The sequence below is a fragment of the Cavia porcellus genome, unplaced genomic scaffold (genome assembly GCF_034190915.1).
Source record: "Cavia porcellus strain 051 isolate PalLab524CR breed Dunkin Hartley unplaced genomic scaffold, mCavPor4.1 scaffold_37, whole genome shotgun sequence".
Lineage (NCBI taxonomy): Eukaryota > Metazoa > Chordata > Mammalia > Rodentia > Caviidae > Cavia > Cavia porcellus.
In genome coordinates, this window is record NW_026947520.1 from 11,077,316 (window position 1) to 11,103,356 (window position 26,041).

Below are 26,041 nucleotides of genomic sequence, written 5' to 3' on the forward strand. Positions count from 1 at the left end.
CAGTTTGAGTCTTATTCATGAATTCTGTACCTACCCCTATGTATTCAAGATTTCTACCTACTTTGTTTTCCAACAAACTTACTGTTTCTGTCTTAAGATTTTTAGATCTTTCATGCATTTAGTTAGTTTAGTACACTGTGACAGGCATGGTTCTAGTTTTAGTTTTTGGCCTATGGAGAGCCAATTTTTCCAGCGCTATTCATTGAAGAAACTATCTTTCTTCCAGTGGACATGTTTGGCCCCCTTATCAAAGAAAAAGTGGCTGAGTGTGTTTGTTATTGTATCTTCTAATGTATTCTATTGATCTTTACATCTGTTTTTATTCCATACCATGCTGATTTTATTACAGTAGCTTTGTACTATAACTTCAATTCAGGGATTGTGGTTCCTCCTGCCTTGCCTTTGTTGCTTAGAACTGCCTTTGCTATTCTGGGTCTCTTCTGGTTTCAGATGAATTTTAGGGGTGATTTCTCTAGATCTGTGAGGTATGCTAATGGTATTTTGATTGGGATTACATTAAAGTTATATAACACTTTTGGGAGAATGGCCATTTTCACAATGCTCGTTCTTCCTATCCATGAACAAGGGATGTCTTTCAATTTTCTGAGATTCCCTTCAATTTCTTTTTTAAGGGTATCATAGTTTTCCCTGGACAGATCTTTTGTCTCTTTTTTCAGATTAGATCGTAAGTATTTCATTTTGTTGTTGATATATATTGTAAAGGGTATGGCTTCTCTTATTTCTCTCAGTGGTTTTGTTGTTAGTGTATAGGAATGCTATTGATTTTTGAGTGTTGAATTTGTATCCATCTACTTTACTGAATTTATTTATTATACCTAGGAGTGTTTCAATGGAGTTTTGGGGTCGTCTGTGTAGAGTATCATGTCACCTGCAAATAATGATAATTTAACTTCCTCTTATTCTGTCTTTACTCCTTTTATTTCTCTCTCTTGTCCAATTGCTCTGGCTAGTATTTACAGTACTGTGTTGAATAGGAGTGGTGGTAAGGGACATCCTTGTCTTGTGCCTAATTTTAAGGTAGAGGCTTTCATTTTCTGGCCATTTAATATGATGCTGGCTGTTGGTTTGTCATAGATAGCCTTTATCATATTGAGGTAAAAACCATCTATTCCCATTTTCTGTAAGGTTTTTTTTTTATGATGAATAAGTGTTGGACCTTATCAAAGTTTTTTTTGTATGTGTAGGAATGATCATGTGGTTCTTATTTTTGGCTCTATTGATATGGTGGATTAAATTTATTGATTTGTGTATGTTGAACATACACATTGTTCCTTGCATTCCTGGAATGCATTCCTGGGTTGAACCCCACTTGGTCATGGTGTATAATAATCTTGATGATTTGGTGCATTCTGTTTGCCTAAATTTTATTGAGAATTTTTGCATCTATGTTCATTGGGGAGATTGGCCTATAATTCTCTTTTTTGGTTGGGTGTTTGGTATAAGGTTTTGGTATTAGAGTAATGTTTGCTTTCAGGAATGAGTTAGGGAGAATTATTCCCCTTTCAATTTCATCAAAGAGTTTGAGGAATGTCAGCATTAAATCTTCTTTGAATTTCTTGTAGAATTACACAGTGAATCTGTCTAGACCTGGGGTCTTCTTTGTTGGTAGGGATTTAATTACATTTTCAATTTCATTAATTGAAATTGTGTTTTTCAGAAGTTTTACATCTTATTGACCCAGCTTTGGTAATTCATGTATTTCTAGGAATCTCTCCATTTCTTCTGTGTAATCAAGCCTATGAGAGTAGAAGTTTTCAAAAGAGATTTTCACAGGGTCTGTTGTGATTTCATCTTTTTCATTCCTTATTACATGAATTTGAGTTTTTTCCTTACTTTTAATAAGGTTGGCTAGAGGCCTGTCAATTTTATTTATTCTTTCAAAGAACCAACTTTGTTATTCATTTATTCTTCATATTGTTTACTTAGTCTCTATTGCATTGTTTTCTGCTCTGACCTTTATAATTTCCTCCCTTCTTTGGGCTTTAGAAGTGATTTCTGAATTACTTGGTTGTTTACATTTACTGCCACCATTTCATTGCTTTTTACTGGGCTATCTTCTTAGCTCCATTTTGGTCATTCGTATGTGCCTAGAAATCTATTTTTTCTATAGTCTGACAATTTATTAAATAGAGGTTTTCAAAGTTGTTACTTTGAATCTAGGTTTTTTTCTTGCCAGTGTCCATGGTGATTTTGCAGGATAGAAAAGATTTAAGCATGAAATAGGCATGTTACAAGTAGATTTCTTGGCTTTGTAGAAAGGCACATTTAAGTAAACCTTGCTTGGTGGCACAAACCTGTTACCCAGCACTCTGGGAAGCCAAGGCAGGAAGATAGCAAGTTTGAGCCCAAAGGGAGCATCTTAACAGCTTAGAAAAACCCTGTCTCAGCATTGAAAATGTATATAACAGATACATCCCAGGGTTATACCCTCCTCACCCCTGCAAAATTTTGTGGTAACCATGGATGGTTATGGAATACACACTTGTATTCACAGCTCCTTAGGCTGAAGCAAGAGGACTCCCATTACAATCCCATCCTGGGCACCTTAGTAAGACCCTATCTCCTCTAGAAATAAAAAGGCCATCCTGGCTTATAGCTCAGTGGCAGAGCACTTGCAGAACATAGAAGAGTAGTTTACACAGTGCTAGTCGGTTTTGCTCTTTACTAGTTACATTCTGGTTTCCACTTGTGAAGAGTTCACATATAAAATGAGGTTATCTAAATATGAAAATATGTCCAGAAAGAGTTCATTTCTACTATCTAAATAGTGGGAATTTGGGAAACCATTCTTGTGATCCTTGTTCCTTCATCAGCGTTTTTCTGAGTCTCCCAAGTTGCATGTAACCTGGGACAGTATTAGTGCCCTTACCTTGTGACCTGAACCAAGATAAACACAGAGCAAGTTGCTTGCAAAAACTAACATCTGAAGTTTTATTTGTCTATTACTTTAGTGATAAATTGCATTTGCTATGTTTACACCATAAAAGAAGTTGAAATGCAACAGAAGCAATGAGTGAGATTTAAAAGTCTATCTATGTTTGAGATTTGCTGTGAATCTTCCTAGTCAAATGAGTCCATTTTTCTACTGTCATGTGTGCAAATTTACCTTTTTACTCAAATCACTCATGGACTGTGTAATTCCAAGATGACCACCTATTTCCACATATTTATTATTACTGCTCTTAAATTTTATTTCTGAATAATCACACTTGTAATTTATTGGCTTGATTTTTTTGAGTTCACCTGGTAATCTGTCCATTCCTGCATTATACAATTGTATTCTCTATTGGTGTCATGAGGTGCAGGAAATGCCACTGAGAAGCTTTGCAGGAATCATTTAATCTGAATTACTTCTGATTCCCTGTGTTTGTTGTGTTGGCTTAAGTATATATTTCAGTGAGTACCTACAACTGTCTTGAAATCCCAGTTAGAGTATCCAAATGGAAAAAGAATTGTGAAAGGCAAGGGAAAGAATACCTTGATCCTGAAATTGTAAGAGTCTTTTGTTCCAGAAAGCCCTACAGTAACACATTCTCTAAACAAAAGACCCACTATGCCTTTGACTTTTTATTTCTACCAATAATACAGGGGATGAAAATGTTGGATAGCAAGGTGAATGAAAATAAAACCTAGTGCTTTTCAAAATTTGGAAAGTTCTGTTTCTTTCACTCAAACAAAAATGGAGCAGAATGTGCAAAAATTTCATTGACCTGTAATGATAAGGTAGACACAAAAATATTGTTTATGCCTCAGCGTGGTGGCACATTCCTGTACTCCCAATACCCTGGAAGGCTGAGGCAGGAAGATCACATGTTTGATTCCAGCCTTGGTGACATGATCCCAGTGGTGTCCTGTCAGAAAATTTAATATAAAGGGTGGAGGATATAATTCAGGGTGAAGGTCCTGGCTTCAATCACCAGTGCTGCAGAAAAAAATACATGTCTTTCTGGACTGAAATAATGACAGCTGAACTGAGTCAAGTGATATAAAGAACAAAATATTTAATAAAGTCAGTGAGTGAAAAGTAAGTTTTCCTTTACATCAAACTTTCTTTAAAGGTTGAAGGAAAAAGAAAGAGTGGAAAAACTGACACCCAGCAGTTGCCTACTGAGAAGAAAGAAGAACATGATAGGTAAGACTATGGAAATATTTGACCATAAATAGTTACTGTTCTGTACAACAAAATCTAACGTGAGCCTGTATTTGTGATTAAGAAGTTATTTGCTTTTACTAGAGATACTCAGCTTTGAATGACTGTCAGAAAAATACAGACAATTTAGATATCATTTTTCCAATTATCTTGAGAAATGTTTTTTAAACATTTGGATGAATTAGCCAGTCTGAGGAAACAGACATCATTATGTACTGTTAGTAAGTGAAATTATGAAGTGCATTTGAACAATTTAATAGCATTAATTAAATCTCAATGATTTCATTGTTTTAATCTAATGCCTTCTCTTATGAAACTGAATCCTTCTTGGAAAGGAATACAAGATCCATGATCACACACATGTACATAGCTATTAAAGACATTTAATGTACATATCCTCTAGGCTAAAATTGGTGAGTGTATATACTTCATATACATAATATGAGCATTAAGCTGGTATAACAGGTTGATAATAATTATGTAAATGTGTTACCTATATACATTCATATGTTGAAGGATTAACTATTAACATTCTCATAAAGTGTGAGATAGTCTAGATGCTTAGCAGTAAGGAAATAATTGAATTGCTATATCCATAAAATAATATAGCATGGAGCCTTTAGATAATATTCATTGTGATTATTTCACAAAATATTTTTAAAGCATTGTTTAATAATACGTCTTCAGCAAATTTGCTGTAATACTTGTTATATGTGCTAAGTTGCCAAAGAAAGTTGCAGGCTGCACTGAAGATCTTATTACCAAGAAATTTGGTAGCTGTTAGACTTTTGCTTTTTCTCAGGATATAAGTACTGTAATCTGGACCTTCATGTTCATCTGAATATTGCCAAAGGATTGCATGAGGATCCATGATTGATTAGTTTTCAGTATATTAGGTAAAAATCCTTTAAAATGTCACCAAAGGGTCTTTTAGTAGTAAATCAAGAATTAACTTTTTTCTGCAAAGATCAAGTAGTAGATATTTTAGGCTTCATGGCATGAAATCTCTTTTGTGGTCATCTAGAATCTGAGGTAGACAACAAATGAATGTCTGTGGCTACATTTCAGCAAAATTGATCTACAGAGCTGAGGGATAGTTCTGTATTAGAGCACTTGCCTAACTCACAAGAGGCCTTGGGATTCGTCTCCAGCACTGCCAATAAAGAAGAATTTATTTTAAAGTTAGATGATAGACTGGAATTGCTCCACTGACAATGATTCACTAAACCTTAATGCTAAACCCTAGTTTGCTGCTAATGTACTAAGCCGGTCTTTTAAAGTTTCCCACGTGTACATCATTGTCTCATTTTTACAGATAATGCACTCCACTGTATTTTTCAGCAGTGAATATAGAAAACTTACAAAATTCAATTTATAAATTAAAGTTACTTTATTTCCCTTCCTCATACATATTTTATGTTTTTCCTGTCTTATTTGTTGTTGTGGAGTGTATACTTTACTGTCGTCCATAGAATTTGTGTGTATTTACTACAATATCACCAGTGCATACAAAAAGGTGTAGCACACAGTGAGTAGCTAGTCAGTATTTACTCAGTGTGAGTAGAGTTTACTCCTTGTGTATTATTTTAAACAGTATGCTAATTTGTCACTTACAGAAGTTTGACTTAGGAAGCTGAGGCAGAAGGATTGCAAAAGCGAATCCTGCTTAAGAAGCTGAGCAGGTCCTTGCCTCAAAATAGAAAGGGACTGGGGGTAGCGCTCAGTGTTAGGACACTCTTGATTCAACCTCCTGTACTAGAAAAAAGGGTTCAGGAAGAAAATTCATTCTGAAAGTTTTAGTTTTTACTCTACATTAATATTTTTTTCATTTAGGAAGAAATTTTGAATATTGTGATTCTTCATTCTTTTAGGGTAGTTTCACTTACAGTACAGTGGATTAAAAGAATTGCAGGCTTCATTTGTAGTTTATTAAGAAAAATAAAACACAAAGATATTAAATTTAATAGGCTTCAAAAAATATCATGGCCAAAGGACTAAAACTTTCTAAACTGAAATTAAAAGACAAAATTGGAATGTACTGTGTTGCTTCCTCTGGAAAGAGAGAGCTATGCTGGTTGGGCATGGTGTTGTTATAACACAGGTGCCTGAGTGCTACCTCAGTTCTTGATCTTGATTTTTTTCTGTGATTCTGGTTGCAAACTGAGTTGAGTCAGAACCAAATAAAAGTTAGTGGTTGAGCTGAGCATGGTGGCACACACCTGCAATCCAGCAAGTTTGACTTGGGATGCTGAGACACGAGGGTTGCTGTGAGTTTGAGACTTGTCTTGGCTACATAAATGAGTTCTAGGCCAGCCTGTACCTCATGGTAAGATGCTGTCTCTAAAATTTTTTTGTTCTGTGGGTAGGTTCAGTGTTGATCTTAATTGGTTTAGATTTGATTTAGTTCTTGTCCAGTTTGTTTTGCCATCAGGATTGTGGAGACAATTGAGTTTGTGAACCCAGGTACCATTGTATATGATTTTGCAAAGAGTAGAATTTAAAAACTGGCCAAACTTCAGAAGGAAAGTGATTTTCCATCTGTAGCTATATTAGTGTGCCTTGCAGGAAGCAAAGTGTTAGCATTAAGTGGTTGTTTGGTTGGATGCTTGGTTGTTTGGTGGGTGAAGCCAGTGACAGTTGACTGAATCAACACGGGGTTGCCACAACTCCAGTCAGTCCTTTCGTAGGCTTGGACTAATTTCAACCCAATGCTTTGTTTAAAAATTATTTTTCATCTACTGCTTAAAATGAACAATTTCATACTCTAGAGTTGTAACCTTGTTTTTGAATTGAGTTGCTTAAATGACTTTTTATTTTTAAAGCAGTGGACCCAACGTGCCTTTGAGGAAAGTAAAGAATAAACATAAACAGCAGCACTCCACGGAATCTGTGACTTCCTTAGTGTCTAACAAGGCCCATTTCCTGTTTGCTAGTCTCCAACAAGTGATGTGTATTTAAAGATTACAAGACACTGTCAAAGATGGAGGAAGTTAAAACCTCTGTAAATGTTTTATTTTCCTTTAATGGAATGTTAGCAGGAATTGCTTTTCTAGAAATAAAACAGAACAGTGTAGTCTACAGGGAAAGCAAGAGGATACCCAGCCTCATCATTGCTGCAGAAAGATTGGCTAAGAGAAGCACAAATGAATTTGACAAAGAGCAGTTTCAACACTGGTCACACAGGAAGCTGACTACTGGGGACGATCGGACAACACTTCAGACACCTTTCACTGGGAAAGTTAGGGAAGCAGGTGTTCTGAGCAAGAATGCAGCATTTAAGAGTTGTTTTCTTAAGATTTTAGAGTGTATGCATACACCACTAGAAACCATCAGTAGAGAAAGATATGTTTATTCATTTTAATTTTTAAGAATATTTGTAAAACTCAGAAATTATGTGATTATAACTGACAATGGATGCTGATATGGATTAACACAATCACAGTGGAGCCACACTTGCATGCCTTTCAGTGCTGCCCAGCAGGATAGTCATGCCTGTGCCATCAGTGTTTGAAGCTGTGGGAAATGTCAATGTGGTCTTAACATCACTTAACAACACTAAATGCTTAAAGGTAGTTATTTCATAACATAAGGCATACTCCCACGATGTCACAGTTCAGAGTTCTCAGCCTCACTCTTTCACTGATTTTTAGTTGGATCCTAACATTTTTTCACAGAGCCCCCCACAGTTTCATGGCAACCACAGGGATCCTCCACAAGGAGTTTCTGGCAGGAGGTTTGCGAGTAGTGCATTCACACGTTACTCAGTTCTTCTGGCTTTGGAGTGCTTGCTGCCTTGTAACCCATCTCTGCATTGTAACAGGTTGATGCACTGCATGTGTCTGTCTCCATTGTTGTCAGTTGTGTTCTTAAAAACCCTAAGATCCCAATGATGCTGCCAAAATGCCCCACACTAAAGTTTCATCAATACAATATTTTATTAAATTACGTAATTCCAGAAGTCATAGCATATTTAGAGTTTAAACTATAAAAAAGGCATTGATAAGCATTTTTATGATCATATCTGAAATTTGCAGTCTTTTGCAATTGCAAGTGCTCTAGGACCAGTACTGTGCATTTAGGGAATCCACTGTACTGTGGAACATTCCTGGGTTTAAATTCTTACTGTCTGTACTTGCACATGTGCAAGTTACTTGGCATATCTTCACCTACCTTAGTGATGTATAAAATAAGATGTTACCTCTCAGAATTGTGTTTCACACACACACACACACACACACACACACTCTTCAAGTAGGTGTGCCCTTTGGAAGAGATTAAATTGAAAGATATAAAATATGACAGATAGGAAGGAAAAATATTTGAAAGCATTTCATTAGGATACTAAATCAACATATACAGCCAGATCATAGCTAGAACTTTATATTTTCTAAAAAATGCATGTTATATTTTCTTCTATTTTGACATGAATAAAACAATAAATAAAACCAATCAAAACAAAACAGTGAAAGTGATACACGACTTTAAAACCAGACCATAAGAAATCAACAATGGCTACCATAATGCCTCTTGTTGTCTTCAAAATAGCCGGCCATACCATCAGACATTATAAAATGAAACAAAACAGAACAGAAACCAATCAAAACAAAACAATGAAAGCAATGGAAGACTTCAAAAACAAGATAATAAGAAATCACCATCAGCTTCAATAGTATGTCTTGTTATCTTTGAAATAGCTGTCAATAAACAGAATAAAATGAAACAAAGTAAAACAGAATAAAACTAACACAAGCCAAACAAAACCCTGAAAGTGATACAGAACTTTAAAACAAGATAATAGGGAATTAACAGTGGCTTTCGCCTTTAGAAGGAACTCTCCCATAGCTGCTATACTGCATATTATTTTCCACCAAGTAAATGCTCAGAGCACTGGGCTAGGCCTGCAAAGTGAAATGCTAAACACTACAGGCTTAAGTTGTTTTTCTTCCTGCCTCAGTAGCTATTATCCCAGCCTGTATGTCTGTGATCAGCTGGTTGCTTGCAGGGGTTGGGAGGAGCTCAGCTCTTATCTCCCAGCCCAACTGCTGGCTCACAGGAAGCCATTGGCTTCATATTTCTACTTCCCTTGGCCTGTGACTGTCACTGACTCAGAGGAAGGGGTTGGCTTGTTGATCCACTTTAAAAATACATTTTAAATACACAGGTTTCACTTCAGACTTGTCTTAAAAGAAGAGGACAAGAGAAAAAGTCTCAAGGAAAAATGTTCTCAAGAAGTTGAAGCAAAACAACAGCTTGAAATTTCTTATGCAACACTTGAAATGGAATTCAAAGCTTCAAAAGTGAATCAGGTAAATTAATCTTTGATGAAAATTTTATATTGCTGTTGTATTGGCATTGTAGTATTTCTTTGATTGCATATTTACTCATGCATTGCTTACATTGAGAATATGATCCAAAGCATGTGTGGTTTGTTATTTTCATTATTATCCAAATGTAAGCAGGTGGCCACACACACTTACATCTCCCACATCACTGGGCGATATCGTTTCAAGGACCATAGTTGAGCATGCAGTCCAGTGTTGAACAAAACATTCTTATACATCACACGTCCCTATTATGTGGGTTGAAAACAAAATGTTAAATCACCCTCAGAAAACCTCACATAGACAGCTAACTGTATTTATTATAAATGTTGACATCTAATAGCTCAGTTTGTTTACTGAATAAAGAAATGAAAGGAGTTTAATCATGAACACAAGTGTCAATTTGAGTATTCTTATGATTTAGCTAACTTTGAAGCTAGTGAAGTGTTTCTTAATGAAATTTTATTTTATACCATTCGTGCCTATATTTAATAAATGCTTTCACTCTTTAACAAATTTTAGGTTTCATTTATGCAATTTAATATTCACAGCCTTGCATGTTGGCACTCACCTGTAATCGCAGTCCTGGGAGGCTGAGACAGGGTGAGTGCTATGAGTGCTAGGCCAGGTGGCATGAAATAGCAAGACTGTGGCTCAAAAAACTATTAAGGAATTAATTATACTATAACCGATAATTTCTTTGAAACATTGACATAATAGCATTGACAATACTTTAAGAAATACAAAATTGAAAGTACGCAATCTAATGGAGAATTTCATGTCAACTGATCATATTTTCCTTACCATGAAAAAATGGAGTTTTGCCTTCATCACATAGCTATGTGCAGGATTCACAGACCAGGCATTTGACCAACCTAAAAGCTCTTGTGAAGTACCATACCACACCGTTCATTTGAACATCAGACTGCTTTCTGAAGAGGCCTAGCAGTTGCTACAAACGAATTGATTTGAGGACCTTTATTTAGCAGCAGGGCCCAATAGTCTCAGCTCAGTGGGTTAGCCTCCTCTCATGGACATGTTATGTACATACTGCTTAACCCAGGAAGCACTGTTTGCGTGATCGTTGCCCACTGGGCACTGCTATGTGAGAATAAGCTGTGAGTTGTTACAAATGAAGTGCCACTGACTACTTGAGCTAACTGATGAGTCTCAAGGGACTGCAGGGATGTCTTTTGGGCTGCATACCCTGCATTTATTGCCACCTTCATCATGAGTGACCAGTTCAGCTTGCACAAAAAGCCTGTCCGATTGTCCACCACCTGCCAAAAACATCACATTTTGCTTTCTCTCCCCTGAGGTCAGCTGAGGAGGCCCCTTGGAGCAGTAAAGTATCTCCCTTTTTCCTTCCTCCTGTTCACCTGTGCCTTTCTCACTACAGCCCAGTACAGAGCCCTGGGCCATTCTGAAAACTCCAGTATTTCCTCTTCACCTTCCAGACAGTTCTGGCACTGGTGAATGAACCCAGGGTCCTCCACAGAGCTTCATCCATGGGCCATTTTTGTTTCTTTCTGAACAGGGCCTCTCTAAGTTGCCCTGGGCTCAAATGAACTAGCCTCATACATGAGCCAACCCTATTGCTAGGACTATAGACATGTGCCACTATACCTGGATTAATTAATTTCTTTTGGGTTATTGGAGACAGGGTTTCGATGCATAACCCAGGCTGGCCTTGAATTTCCTGTGCCTCTCCAAGGTGGTCTCATGGTTACAGTAACCCTGTTGACTCAGCCTCCTGAGTGACAGAATCACAGCTGTGTGACACGAAGCCCAGCTTCTGATTTAAATTTTGAGAGATCTTCTGACTAAATTATCAAGACTGCACTTGACCTGAGGAAACTTTTACCTCAGCTTTCCTGCAATATTAAACTTTATCAAAACAGAAAACACAATAATACCTAAGAGGAAAGATTTTATAGAGCTCCCACTGCTGGTGACTGGTGGAGTTGGAACTCTGGCCCAGGCATGCTGGTGTCTGTCTAGATACTGTTTCTCCAACAGTTCCTGGAGACATCTAGATGTTACTGCAGTGTCATTTCTGTATTATTATCATTGGCATTGCTCTTAGTCATATAAGCATTATTCATATCATAGTTGATAAATAGTACTTGGAATCCATAAAGTAGGATGTAATGCGTGGAATGTAAAAATACAACTAAAAGGACAGCACAAGTAAAGGGACTTCCTCTTTCTCTCCATTTTACCAAAACTTTCACTTTTATAGTTTCCTGCAAAAGAGTTGTCTCCCCCAGTTGCCCAGGCTGGTCTCAAGCATCAGCTTACCAAGCAGCCAGGAATGCAGGTCCATAGCACTGTGCTAACCTTCTAGTTTTGTCAGTTTGAGGACCTGCTAACAGGTCTAAAATCAGGAATATAATATGTTTCAGACCTAGAGCTGGGGTCGGTAACTTAAGTAGTGGGGAGAGGGTGTTATTTTGTAAGGTGTGGGCCATTGGATCCCTGCGTCAGCAGTTCAGCTAACGGTGTAGACACAGCACAGAGGTAACTATAAACCATACGGAGGTGGAGCATTATAGCTGTGCCCACTACAGTTATGAAACAAACACCAGGGATGGGCAGGTTATTAATAAATATTTTTGTTAATTTTCAGTTGACAGAAGCACAAGACCGAGGTAAAAGCTCTGTGCAACACGACGAAAAAACGGAAGAACCCTTAGACAGGTATGGCTTAACCAAATGACTTGAGCATCTCTAAAGGAAATCAGCAGCATAATATGAGACATATTGCAGTTATATAAGTACTAAATCTTCATTAGGCCAGGGGAAAATTCTAGCTTTGATAAATTTACCTGAAAGGAGTAATTTAGGGGAGCAGAAATAGTACAGTGAGGAGAGAGCATGTGCTTTCCACGTGGAGCCCTGTGTTCACTCCCAATAATGCCAAAGAAAAAGTGTCAACAAGCACAATGAGAAAAATCTTACCTACCAAATCATCTACTTTTTCTAACTTTTAAAATTGTGAGTAGTCTTTCAAAGGTTATGCATTTTTAACAGATCTGTGCAAATAATTATTTTGAAATCAATATTTTAGGATTGAATTGGTGTGTTCACACCTGAAAGAAAATGTTCAAAGTCTCGAAATGGAGATTTTGAGCCAGACAAAGAAAAGGAAGAAAACAGCAGGAAAAGTTGAACATGCTCAGAAACACTTGTCAAATGACAGTTTGGTGAGTCCATTTGATTTTAATTTCTATCGTACTTGAAAGGAGTTCTTATTTCTCTGCTAGTACGTAGGAATATTTTAGGCACTATGAAAAGTTTCACTGATAAAAACACTTGTTGTAATCATATTGATACCTCCTTACTAGCAGTAGTGACGTCCTCTTAACTTTATGGAAGATAAATGGTTTCATGCAATTCATGACTTTGGCAGTGATATTTTAATACAAAAGATTTTTATAGCCTAAAATCCCTATTTTACACATACCACATTTGTTTATCCATTATCCATTGAAGGATTTGAGAGTTATTCCCACACTTCTTTGGGAATCATGCTGATCTGGACATTGATATATTACTGTGTGTCACGAGTCTCAGCTAATATGATACAATAACTTTTAAAATTCCAGGAAATTGAATTGCTGAATCTAAGCCTTTGAATATCTGTTGCAATGAAAGCTTTTCCATGATATTTTGTAATTTATATGGTCACCAAGAATGGATAGAAGGGTACTACACAAGCATTTTCCCCAGAGACACTTTATTTCTCTTTGACTGTAAGCAAGGAAAAAGATGCCAGTAACAAAGTAGAAATGGATATTTGTCTTACTGAGGAACTAGTGGTCCTAGCATTGCAGTTTCATGATTTTTCCCCATTGATTAGTGTTTATCAGCCATTTAAACTTGTCCAGTCTAAGAGTAATGCATAAGACTGGGTGACAGTTTGTTGATGTGTAATGAAAACCATGTACCTCTTGACCAGGCAGAGGAGATTCTTCTGTGGCCCGTGTTCTCCTGTGTGGGAATTAGGACCACAAGGACACATTGTGTGCATGGAAGTGGAGATGTGAGGTGGCTCCTTCCACTGACTGATTTGTTAAAGTCACAGCAATTTGATCCATCGAGCTCCATTACACAGATGCTTGTTGCTATGTCTCCTGCCTACCTGTCCCCCAAACTCTCAAGGAGCTATAGATGGGTGTTTTTCATAGGTGACTAGATCTGTAGAATATGATGTTGGGATTCAGGATATGTGATTACCAAGTTGGTCCACCGGTTGGTTTGGCATAGTTCTGGGATCAAGGATGTGATGTTAAGATTAAGGGCATAAGTGCTACCTGCCCTAAAGGTGAGTACCTGGATAAGATGTAGGGACAGAAAAAAGCTTGATGCTGCTGCTGCTGCTGCTGCTCCTGCTTGTCTTCTGGTCCGTGATGCCCCTCTGCAATGCCTCCCTGTTCTGGAGCCAGCCTAGTATGAACTGAAACCTCTATAAACTGTGAGTTCCGAACCTTTCCTCTCTTAACTTGTGAGTCTGGGTATTTTGTCTCAACAACAAGAAAAGACTTGTTATAAGGGAGCTACAGAATTCTGCCTAGTGTTTTCTATGATGAAATGTGGAGAAACAATTTTTTCTAGAATTCAAATAAATTAGTCCTGTTGTTGTACTATACTTTTCATACACATAACATGCTGACATGTTGATAAGGTGTCGTTTGTGAATTAAAATGCCAGGGGCCATCATCTTACTTTAAGTGTCATATACAAAGGTATTGAGATGTTGAAAAATTGGTAGTGGTACCATGTACAACTGGAAAATATTCAAAAAAGACAATGTGGTCCATTGGAAAGCAACATTATAAAAGAAAAACAAGGTGAATTATGACGGGTGCCATTCTAACAGTGAGGCCTCCAGCCCTAGATTAGAAGATTGCAAAATTCAGATTGAAACCCATGTGAGTCACTTTGCCATGTGTAGGACTCAGTGCAGAAGGAATCCATACCAAATAATGGCTGATGAGGTTTTGTTCTGGGAGAAGTAAACTAAAAGGAAGAAGGGAAAGTGTAAATGACCCCTGTGCCGAGACATTTTGTGTACCCCAGGCTGGCCTTGAATTTCCTGTGCCTCTCCAAGGTGGTCTCATGGTTACAGTAACCCTGTTGACTCAGCCTCCTGAGTGACAGAATCACAGCTGTGTGACACGAAGCCCAGCTTCTGATTTAAATTTTGAGAGATCTTCAGACTAAATTATCAAGACTGCACTTGACCTGAGGAAACTTTTACCTCAGCTTTCCTGCAATATTAAACTTTATCAAAACAGAAAACACAATAATACCTAAGAGGAAAGATTTTATAGAGCTCCCACTGCTGGTGACTGGTGGAGTTGGAACTCTGGCCCAGGCATGCTGGTGTCTGTCTAGATACTGTTTCTCCAACAGTTCCTGGAGACATCTAGATGTTACTGCAGTGTCATTTCTGTATTATTATCATTGGCATTGCTCTTAGTCATATAAGCATTATTCATATCATAGTTGATAAATAGTACTTGGAATCCATAAAGTAGGATGTAATGCGTGGAATGTAAAAATACAACTAAAAGGACAGCACAAGTAAAGGGACTTCCTCTTTCTCTCCATTTTACCAAAACTTTCACTTTTATAGTTTCCTGCAAAAGAGTTGTCTCCCCCAGTTGCCCAGGCTGGTCTCAAGCATCAGCTTACCAAGCAGCCAGGAATGCAGGTCCATAGCACTGTGCTAACCTTCTAGTTTTGTCAGTTTGAGGACCTGCTAACAGGTCTAAAATCAGGAATATAATATGTTTCAGACCTAGAGCTGGGGTCGGTAACTTAAGTAGTGGGGAGAGGGTGTTATTTTGTAAGGTGTGGGCCATTGGATCCCTGCGTCAGCAGTTCAGCTAACGGTGTAGACACAGCACAGAGGTAACTATAAACCATACGGAGGTGGAGCACTATAGCTGTGCCCACTACAGTTATGAAACAAACACCAGGGATGGGCAGGTTATTAATAAATATTTTTGTTAATTTTCAGTTGACAGAAGCACAAGACCGAGATACAAGCTCTGTGCAACACGACGAAAAAACGGAAGAACCCTTAGACAGGTATGGCTTAACCAAATGACTTGAGCATCTCTAAAGGAAATCAGCAGCATAATATGAGACATATTGCAGTTATATAAGTACTAAATCTTCATTAGGCCAGGGGAAAATTCTAGCTTTGATAAATGTACCTGAAAGGAGTAATTTAGGGGAGCAGAAATAGTACAGTGAGGAGAGAGCATGTGCTTTCCACGTGGAGCCCTGTGTTCACTCCCAATAATGCCAAAGAAAAAGTGTCAACAAGCACAATGAGAAAAATCTTACCTACCAAATCATCTACTTTTTCTAACTTTTAAAATTGTGAGTAGTCTTTCAAAGGTTATGCATTTTTAACAGATCTGTGCAAATAATTATTTTGAAATCAATATTTTAGGATTGAATTGGTGTGTTCACACCTGAAAGAAAATGTTCAAAGTCTCGAAATGGAGATTTTGAGCCAGACAAAGAAAAGGAAGAAAACAGCAGGAAAAGTTGAACATGCTCAGAAATACTTGTCAAATGACAGTTTGGTGAGTCCATTTGTTTTTAATTTCTATCGTACTTGAAAGGAGTTCTTATTTCTCTGCTAGTACATAGGAATATTTTAGGCACTATGAAAAGTTTCACTGATAAAAACACTTGTTGTAATCATATTGATACCTCCTTACTAGCAGTAGTGACGTCCTCTTAACTTTATGGAAGATAAATGGTTTCATGCAATTCATGACTTTGGCAGTGATATTTTAATACAAAAGATTTTTATAGCCTAAAATCCCTATTTTACACATACCACATTTGTTTATCCATTATCCATTGAAGGATTTGAGAGTTGTTCCCACACTTCTTTGGGAATAATGCTGATCTGGACATTGATATATTACTGTGTATCACGAGTCTCAGCTAATATGATACAATAACTTTTAAAATTCCAGGAAATTGAATTGCTGAATCTAAGACTTTGAATATCTGTTGCAATGAAAGCTTTTCCATGATATTTTGTAATTTATATGGTCACCAAGAATGGATAGTAGGGCACTACACAAGCATTTTCCCCAGAGACACTGTATTTTTCTTTGACTGTAAGCAAGGAAAAAGATGCCAGTAACAAAGTAGAAATGGATATTTGTCTTACTGAGGAACTAGTGGTCCTAGCATTGCAGTTTCATGATTTTTCCCCATTGATTAGTGTTTATCAGCCATTTAAACTTGTCCAGTCTAAGAGTAACGCATAAGACTGGGTGACAGTTTGTTGATGTGTAATGAAAACCATATACCTCTTGACCAGGCAGAGCAGATTCTTCTGTGGCCCGTGTTCACCTGTGTGGGAATTAGGACCACAAGGACACATTGTGTGCATGAAAGTGGAGATGTGAGGTGGCTCCTTCCACTGACTGATTTGTTAAAGTCACAGCAATTTGATCCATCGAGCTCCATTACACAGATGCTTGTTGCTATGTCTCCTGCCTACCTGTCCCCCAAATTCTCATGGAGCTATAGATGGGTGTTTTTCATAGGTGACTAGATCTGTAAAATATGATGTTGGGATTCAGGATATGTGATTACCAAGTTGGTCCACCGGTTGGTTTGGCATAGTTCTGGGATCAAGGATGTGATGTTAAGATTAACGGTATGAGTGCTACCTGCCCTAAAGGTGAGTACCTGGATAAGATGTAGGGACAGAAAAAAGCTTGATGCTGCTGCTGCTGCTGCTGCTCCTGCTTGTCTTCTGGTCCGTGATGCCCCTCTGCAATGCCTCCCTGTTCTGGAGCCAGCCTAGTATGAACTGAAACCTCTATAAACTGTGAGTTCCGAACCTTTCCTCTCTTAACTTGTGAGTCTGGGTATTTTGTCTCAACAACAAGAAAAGACTTGTTATAAGGGAGCTACAGAATTCTGCCTAGTGTTTTCTATGATGAAATGTGGAGAAACAATTTTTTCTAGAATTCAAATAAATTAGTCCTGTTGTTGTACTATACTTTTCATACACATAACATGCTGACATGTTGATAAGGTGTCGTTTGTGAATTAAAATGCCAGGGGCCATCATCTTACTTTAAGTGTCATATACAAAGGTATTGAGATGTTGAAAAATTGGTAGTGGTACCATATACAACTGGAAAATATTCAAAAAAGACAATGTGGTCCATTGGAAAGCAACATTAAAAAAGAAAAACAAGGTGAATTATGACGGGTGCCATTCTAACAGTGAGGCCTCCAGCCCTAGATTAGAAGATTGCAAAATTCAGATTGAAACCCATGTGAGTCACTTTGCCATGTGTAGGACTCAGTGCAGAAGGAATCCATACCAAATAATGGCTGATGAGGTTTTGTTCTGGGAGAAGTAAACTAAAAGGAAGAAGGGAAAGTGTAAATGATCCCTGTGCCGAGACATTTTGTGTACCCCAGGCTGGCCTTGAATTTCCTGTGCCTCTCCAAGGTGGTCTCATGGTTACAGTAACCCTGTTGACTCAGCCTCCTGAGTGACAGAATCACAGCTGTGTGACACGAAGCCCAGCTTCTGATTTAAATTTTGAGAGATCTTCTGACTAAATTATCAAGACTGCACTTGACCTGAGGAAACTTTTACCTCAGCTTTCCTGCAATATTAAACTTTATCAAAACAGAAAACACAATAATACCTAAGAGGAAAGATTTTATAGAGCTCCCACTGCTGGTGACTGGTGGAGTTGGAACTCTGGCCCAGGCATGCTGGTGTCTGTCTAGATACTGTTTCTCCAACAGTTCCTGGAGACATCTAGATGTTACTGCAGTGTCATTTCTGTATTATTATCATTGGCATTGCTCTTAGTCATATAAGCATTATTCATATCATAGTTGATAAATAGTACTTGGAATCCATAAAGTAGGATGTAATGCGTGGAATGTAAAAATACAACTAAAAGGACAGCACAAGTAAAGGGACTTCCTCTTTCTCTCCATTTTACCAAAACTTTCACTTTTTTTTTTTTTTTTATTTAAGAGGAAAAAGAGAAAAACACAAAACAAACCAAAGCGGTGTAAGGGTACACGTAATACAGAACTACAAAAAAAACAAAACAAAACAAAACAAAAACAAAGCAAACAAACAAACAAAAAAAAACATAACAGTAAGAAATCACCTGTTAGTATATTACATATTATCATCTTGAAAATAGTTCCTCAAATCACAGTATCAAAGAATACAAGGTGGACATTCAAACAGGTAGACTGCAAACATCTGTGTTCAATGATCCACAAACATTGATACAGTCAGCTATTTAACACCCCTAAACACACTTGCTGTTATATCCGTTAGAGCTCTTTTTTTTTTCTTCCCCTCTGTTTTTTACAACAAAATTCACACACTTTGGATTTCATTACTCCTTAGTGCTTATTACTTTTGGGGAAGGGGGGGAGAATACAGTCAAATATGGCAAAACAAAGCTGTCAGTCAATACCAAGGATAGACATAGCACATGGTGTAGAACACAGTACAAGTTTATCAACTATGGTTATCAACGTTGTCCCTTGTTTCCTTAAAAAGAATTGTCTATCTCATTAGATATTATAAAGTTGGACAAAACAGTAGAGAACAAGACCAATACAACTTAGGCATTGTAAACATTACAGGACTTCCAAAGAAGACAATAGTCAAACCAGAATGGGTATCTTAGTGAATCTTATTGTCTTCAAAGTAGTTGCCTATGTCTTCAAACTTGATACTACCATATAGAATGGAACAGAGTCTAATCAGTCAAAACAAGATCGTGGGAGTACTACAGGACTTCAAAACAAGTTAATAGGAAATCAAAAAGAGTTATTATTTATATATCCTAATTATTTGAATTTTTTCTTTAATTAAGACAAACATAAGAAATGACTAATTTTTTTAAAACAATAAGGGGGAGATTGAGATAAAACAGGACATAACAATATAACAATAGAGGTCACAGCATGACTGTTTCAACAACCTAGTACTTCACCACCATATAACCTGACTTAATAGTAGTTACCATAGTGTCTTTTTCCTTGAAATATTTGGATAAAACTTCATATACTCTAGCTTCAAATATTTTCAAATCAAGAAGCCCAGAATAAAGCCTTTCTAATTAATGAGTGAAAACTTTATAAGGCTCCAAGGCCACCTAATGGGGAATCATGATTACCACATATTTTTATATATTTGAATCATTACTTACATTAGGGAAACTATTCGGTATTCACACATGCGAGATTGATTTATTTCACTTATGAGTATGGTCTCAAGCTGCGCCCATTTATTGATAAATATCTCAATGTGATCCTTCTTTATAGCTGAATAATACTCCATTGTATAGAAATACCACAACTTTTTTATCCATTCCTCAGTTGATGGACACTTGGGTTGTTTCCATGATCTGGCGATTACAAATTGTGCTGCTATAAACATAGGTGCACATATATCACTGTGGTATGATGCTTTCAGTTCTTCTGGGAATATGCCTAGAAGTGGAATAGCTGGAATAAATGGGACTTCCAGTCCCAACTTTTTGAGAAATCTCCAGACAGATCTCCACAAAGGCTGTACCAGTCTACACTCCCACCAGCAGTGCAGAAGAGTTCCCTTTTCCCCACAGCCTCTCCAGCATTTGTTGTCGGTTTTCTTGATCCTGGCCATTCTTTCAGGAGTGAGATGGTATCTCAGTGTGGTTTTAATTTGCATTTCTCTAATGACCAATGATGATGAGCATTTTTTCATGTATTTATTTGCCATTTGCATTTCTTCATCTGAGAATTGCGTATTCATCTCAGATGCCCATTTTTGGATTGGATCTTTGAATTTTGGAGGTCTGAGTTTCTTTAATTCTTTATATGTTTTAGACAAGAGGCCCTTGTCTGAGAGAGAGTTCACTAAAATCTTTTCCCAGTTTGTGGGTTTTCTTTTCACTATGCTGCAGATTTCTTTTGACATGCAGAAACTTTTTAATAAGAAGTGGTCCCAGTTATTGATTCTGGGAAGTATTTCCCGTGCGGTTTGAGTCCTGTTCATGAATTCTTTACCTACTCCTATGTCTCCAAGGTTTCTACCTAATTTGTCTTCCAATAGATTTAGTGTTTCTGTTTTAATATTCAGATCTTTGACCCATTTAGATTTTAATTTAGTACATGGTGATAGACATGGGTCTAGCTTTAGTTTTTGGCAAATGGAGAGCCAGTTTTTCCAGCACCATTTATTAAAGAGACTGTCGTTCTTCCAGTGAACCTGCTTGGCTCCTTTATCAAAGATAAGGTGGTTGAGTGTGTTCGTAGTTGTGGTTGTATCTTCTAATCTATTCCACTGATCTTCGGCTCTGTTTTGATTCCAATACCATGTTGATTTTACTACTGTTGCTTTGTAGTATAACTTCAAGTCAGGGATTGTGATGCCTCCTGCTTTGTCTTTGCTGCTTAGAATTGCCTTTGCGATTCTGGGTCTCTTCTGGTTCCAGATGAAATTTAGGAGTGATTTCTCTAGATCTATAAGGTATGTTGATGGAATTTCTATTGGGATTGCATTGAATCTGTATAACAGTTTTGGGAGAATGGCCATTTTCACAATGTTTGTTCTTCCTATCCATGAGCAAGGGATGTCTTTCCATTTTCTGAGATCATCTTCAATTTCCTTTTTCAGTGTATTGTAATTTTCACTGTATAAGTCTTTCACTTCTTTCGTAAGAGTAATTCCTAAATATTTCATTTTTTTGCTTGCTAATGTGAATAGTCCAGTTTCTCTTATTTCCCTCTCTGTAATTTTGTTGTTCGTGTATAGGAATGCTATTGATTTCTGAGTATTGATTTTGTATCCAGCCACATTACTGAATTTATTTATTGTATCTAAGAGTATTTCAATGGAGTTTAGGGGGTCTTCTATGTAGAGTATCATGTCATCTGCAAACAATGATAATTTAACTTCTTTTTTTCCTATCTTTACCCCTTTTATTTCTCTTTCTTGCCTAATTGCTCTGGCTAGTACTTCCAGTACTATATTAAATAGGAGTGGTGATAAAGGACATCCTTGTCTTGTGCCCGATTTTAAAGTAAAGGCTTTCAATTTTTGGCCATTTAGTATGATGCTGGCTGTTGGTTTGTCATAAATGGCCTTTATTATATTGAGGTAAAGACCATTTATTCCAATTTTCTGTAAAGTTCTTATCATGAATAAGTGTTGGACCTTATCGAAGGCTTTTTCTGCATCTATAGAGATGATCATGTGATTCTTATTTTTGGCTTTATTGATATGGTGGATTACATTTATTGATTTGCGTATGTTGAACCATCCTTGCATTCCTGGGATGAATCCCACTTGGTCATGGTGTATAATCTTCTTGATGATTTGCTGGATCCTATTTGCCAATATTTTATTGAGGATTTTTGCATCTGTGTTCATTAGGGAGATCGGTCTATAGTTCTCTTTTATAGTTGGGTCTTTCTCAGGTTTTGGTACTAGAGTAATGTTTGCTTCCAGGAATGACTTAGGAAGGATTGCTTCCCTTTCAATTTCATTGAATAGTTTGAGGAGTGTCGGCATTAGGTCTTCTTTATATTTCTTGTAGAATTCTGCAGTGAATCCATCTGGGCCTGGGCTTTTCTTGGTGGGTAAGGCCTTAATTACATTTTCAAGTTCATTAGCAGAGATTGGGTTATTCAACAGTTTTATATCCTCTTGATCTAGCTTTGGTACTTCATATGCTTCTAAGAATCTGTCTATTTCTTCTGTGTTATCAAACTTTTGAGAGTAGAGGTTTTCGAAATAGGTGTTGATGATCCTCTGTATTTCTATTGGGTCTGTAGTGATTTCTCCTTTTTCATTTCTTATTGCATGAATTTGAGCTTTTTCTTCCCTTTTTTTAATAAGGTTGGCTAGGGGCTTATCAATTTTATTTATTCTTTCAAAGAACCAACTCTTTGATTCGTTGATTCTTTGGATTGTTTTCTTAGTCTCTATTGCATTGATTTCTGCTCTGATTTTTATAATTTCCTCTCTTCTTTTGGCTTTGGGCTTGACTTGCTCTTCTTTTTCTAGCTGTTTGAGGTGTAGCATCAAGTTATTTATTTGTATTCGTTCTGTTTTCCTGATGTGGGAACTCAGTGCAATAAATTTTCCTCTCAGAACGGCTTTCATTGCATCCCACAGATTCCGGTAAGTTGTATCTGCATTTTCATTTTCTTTTAGGTATTGTTTAATTTCTTCTTTAATTTCTTCTGTGACCCACTGATTACTCAAGAGTGTGTTATTTAGTTTCCATGTGTTTGTGGAATTTTTGCAGTATCTTTTGTCATTAATTTCTAATTTCAGAGCGCTATGATCTGATAATATGCAAGGGATGATTTCAACTTTTTTGCATTTGCTTAAATATGTTCTGTGAGCTAATATATGGTCTATTTTAGAAAATGATCCATGTACTGCTGAGAAGAATGTGTATTCTGATGTTGTTGGGTGGAACATTCTGTATATGTCTATCAAACCCATTTGTTCACAGGTGTGATTCAGTTCTGTTATTTCTTTGCTCATTTTCTGTCTGGTTGATCTGTCCCTTGGTGTCAGTGGTGTATTAAGGTCTCCTGTTACAATTGTGTTACTGATAATTTGAGTTTTCATTTCTGTTAATAATTGTTTTATATAACTGGGTGCTCTGGAGTTTGGTGCATATATATTTAAGATAGTTATCTCTTCCTCTTGGAGTTTTCCCCTTACGAGTATGTAGTGACCTTCTTTGTCCTTTATGGTCATTGTTGGTTTAAAGTTCACGTTGTCTGCAAACAGAATGGCTACTCCTGCCTTTTTTTGGATTCCTGCTGCATGGAGAATTGTTTTCCATCCTTTGACTTTCAGTCTGTGAGTATCCTTCTGGGTTAGATGGGTTTCCTGTAAACAGCATATGGTTGGATTTTGTTTCTTGATCCATTCTGCTAGTCTGTTTCTTTTAATTGGTGCATTGAGACCATTTACATTAATGGTTATTACTGTTAAATGCTGGTTAATTGTAGGAATGTTATCTCTCTGCTGTTGCATCTTTATCTTTCTGTTCTGTTTAATTATTTGCTTTGCTTAGTGGTTTTTTCCTTTGTGTTTCTAAACTGTCTTTCAATATTTTTTGCAGGATTGGTTTGGTGTTCATGAAGTTCTTCAGCTGTTCTTTGTCATGGAAGTATCGTATTGCACCATCTATTTTGAATGATAGTTTTGCAGGATATATCAGTCTCGGTTGGAAATCGTTTTGCTTTAGGATCTGGAATACTTCACTCCATGCTCTTCTTGACTTTATTGTTTGTGCTGAGAAGTCTGCTGTGATTCTGATAGGTTTTCCTTTATAAGTGATCTGTCTTTTCTCTCTGACAGCTTTTAATAATCTATTCTTGTGTTGGATTTCTGGGATGGTGATTATTATATGTCTGGGTGTAGTTTTATTTTGGTTATGACTGTTTGGAGTTCTATATGCTTCACTGATCCTGATGTCAGTTTCTGATCTCATGCTTGGGAAATTTTCAGCTATTACTTCTCTAAATATCCTCCTGACATCCTTCATGTTGTCTCCCTCTCTTTCATTAATCCCTATCATTCTTATGTTATTCTTCTTTGCATCGTCCTGCAGTTGTTGAATTGTTGTTTCCTGATTCCTTGTTATTTTCAAAAGATCTTTCCTTTCCTGTTCACTAGCTGCAGTCCTGTCTTCAAGGTCTGAAATTCTATCTTCACTTTCATTAAGGCGGTTTTTACAACTTTCAGTGGAGTTTTTTATTTCCTGTATATCTCTGTGCATCTGCATTATGTATTCTGTTTGTTTCTTATATTGCTCATCTAGGGATTCTATCTTTTTGTTTAGTTCCTCCAATTTTTTATCTGTGTTTTCTTTAGATATATTTAGAATCTCTTTCATTTCTTTTATCATTTCTTCTTTTATCTGGGAGATTATTTCGAGTTTGAATTTCTTTAAAGCTTCCTGGAGTTGCTTGTCAATTTCAGTGGCTATTGTGTCCGATATATGAGGTGGATGGGATATATTTTCTTCTATATACATCGCTCCTAGGGTTTCTTGAGATGGGCTGGAGGTTTGAGGTTGTAATTTAGTCTTTCGTTTTGTCATTTTCCTATATTTCTGTGTTTCAAGTGTTATTTGAAAGCTTCCTCAGGATCTGTTGAAAATCCCCTTCTATGTTTGGAGCTACTGAGATTCTGGCACCACGCTACCCCAAGCCTTTGGGCCTACAGAACTAGTGGCTCTCCTCTGCCTGCTCAGAACTCCGCAGTTCAAGACAAGCTGGGCCTCAGGGACACTGTGCGCCCACCTGCCCCTTGGAAGCTCCACAGTTCTTCAATCGCAGCCGGGTTAGGGTACTCACCACAGGCCGTAGTGCTTCAGGAACCTGTGGACCCTCCCTGGTTGCAGAGATATCCAGAGTCCTCCAGACACGCAGAGAGGCCTGTGAGGGCACCCCAGATCTGCCCAGCTCCTCTTCTGCAGACCTATGTCCAGGCGCGGCAGCTAAACAGGCTGGGCTACGCTGATAGTGTGGGCCCGCCCATCCGTCGGCAGCTCAGCAGGTCTCCAAGTGGAGCCGGAATGGGGAGGCTGATGTGATAGCCTCAAACCCACCTCGCCCCTTTACTGCACCTGGAAGCCTGGGGGAACTCCAGCAGTCTGGGCGGAGATATCCAGAGTCCTCCAGACACGCAGAGAGGCCTGTGAGGGCACCCCAGATCTGCCCAGCTCCTCCTCTGCAGACCTATGTCCAGGCGCGGCAGCTAAACAGGCTGGGCTAGGCTGATAGTGTGGGCCCGCCCATCCGTCGGCAGCTCAGCAGGTCTCCAAGTGGGGCCGGAATGGGGAGGCTGATGTGATAGCCTCAAACCCACCTCGCCCCTTTACTGCACCTGGAAGCCTGGGGGAACTCCAGCAGTCTGCGCGGAGATATCCAGAGTCCTCCAGACACGCAGAGAGGCCTGTGAGGGCACCCCAGATCTGCCCAGCTCCTCCTCTGCAGACCTATGTCCAGGCGCGGCAGCTCGAAATCCTGTTTCACATTGATTGTTTTCTTCTGATCTGCTTTGCTCTGTTTTGTTTTTCTCTCTTGGAACCGGAGGGTTTCTTGGCTGCAATCCCACAGTCAGCCACAGAGAGGAGACAGCGGCCGCGAGAACCGAAGGGCCGTAACCCAAAACTTTCACTTTTATAGTTTCCTGCAAAAGAGTTGTCTCCCCCAGTTGCCCAGGCTGGTCTCAAGCATCAGCTTACCAAGCAGCCAGGAATGCAGGTCCATAGCACTGTGCTAACCTTCTAGTTTTGTCAGTTTGAGGACCTGCTAACAGGTCTAAAATCAGGAATATAATATGTTTCAGACCTAGAGCTGGGGTCGGTAACTTAAGTAGTGGGGAGAGGGTGTTATTTTGTAAGGTGTGGGCCATTGGATCCCTGCGTCAGCAGTTCAGCTAACGGTGTAGACACAGCACAGAGGTAACTATAAACCATACGGAGGT

The 26,041-nt window shown here is 38.0% G+C and overlaps 1 protein-coding gene across 1 annotated transcript in view; it reads left to right on the forward strand.

The window, feature by feature from the left end:
- Positions 1–26,041, forward strand: part of LOC106026634 (uncharacterized) — an 86,192-nt gene that overhangs the window by 40,181 nt on the left and 19,970 nt on the right. Inside the window, exons 12-17 of the mRNA XM_063243316.1 lie at positions 4,080–4,153; positions 9,333–9,477; positions 12,122–12,192; positions 12,563–12,698; positions 15,521–15,591; positions 15,962–16,097. Of these exons, the coding sequence (XP_063099386.1) occupies positions 4,080–4,153; positions 9,333–9,477; positions 12,122–12,192; positions 12,563–12,698; positions 15,521–15,591; positions 15,962–16,097 (633 nt within the window). The remainder of the gene's footprint in view (positions 1–4,079; positions 4,154–9,332; positions 9,478–12,121; positions 12,193–12,562; positions 12,699–15,520; positions 15,592–15,961; positions 16,098–26,041) is intronic.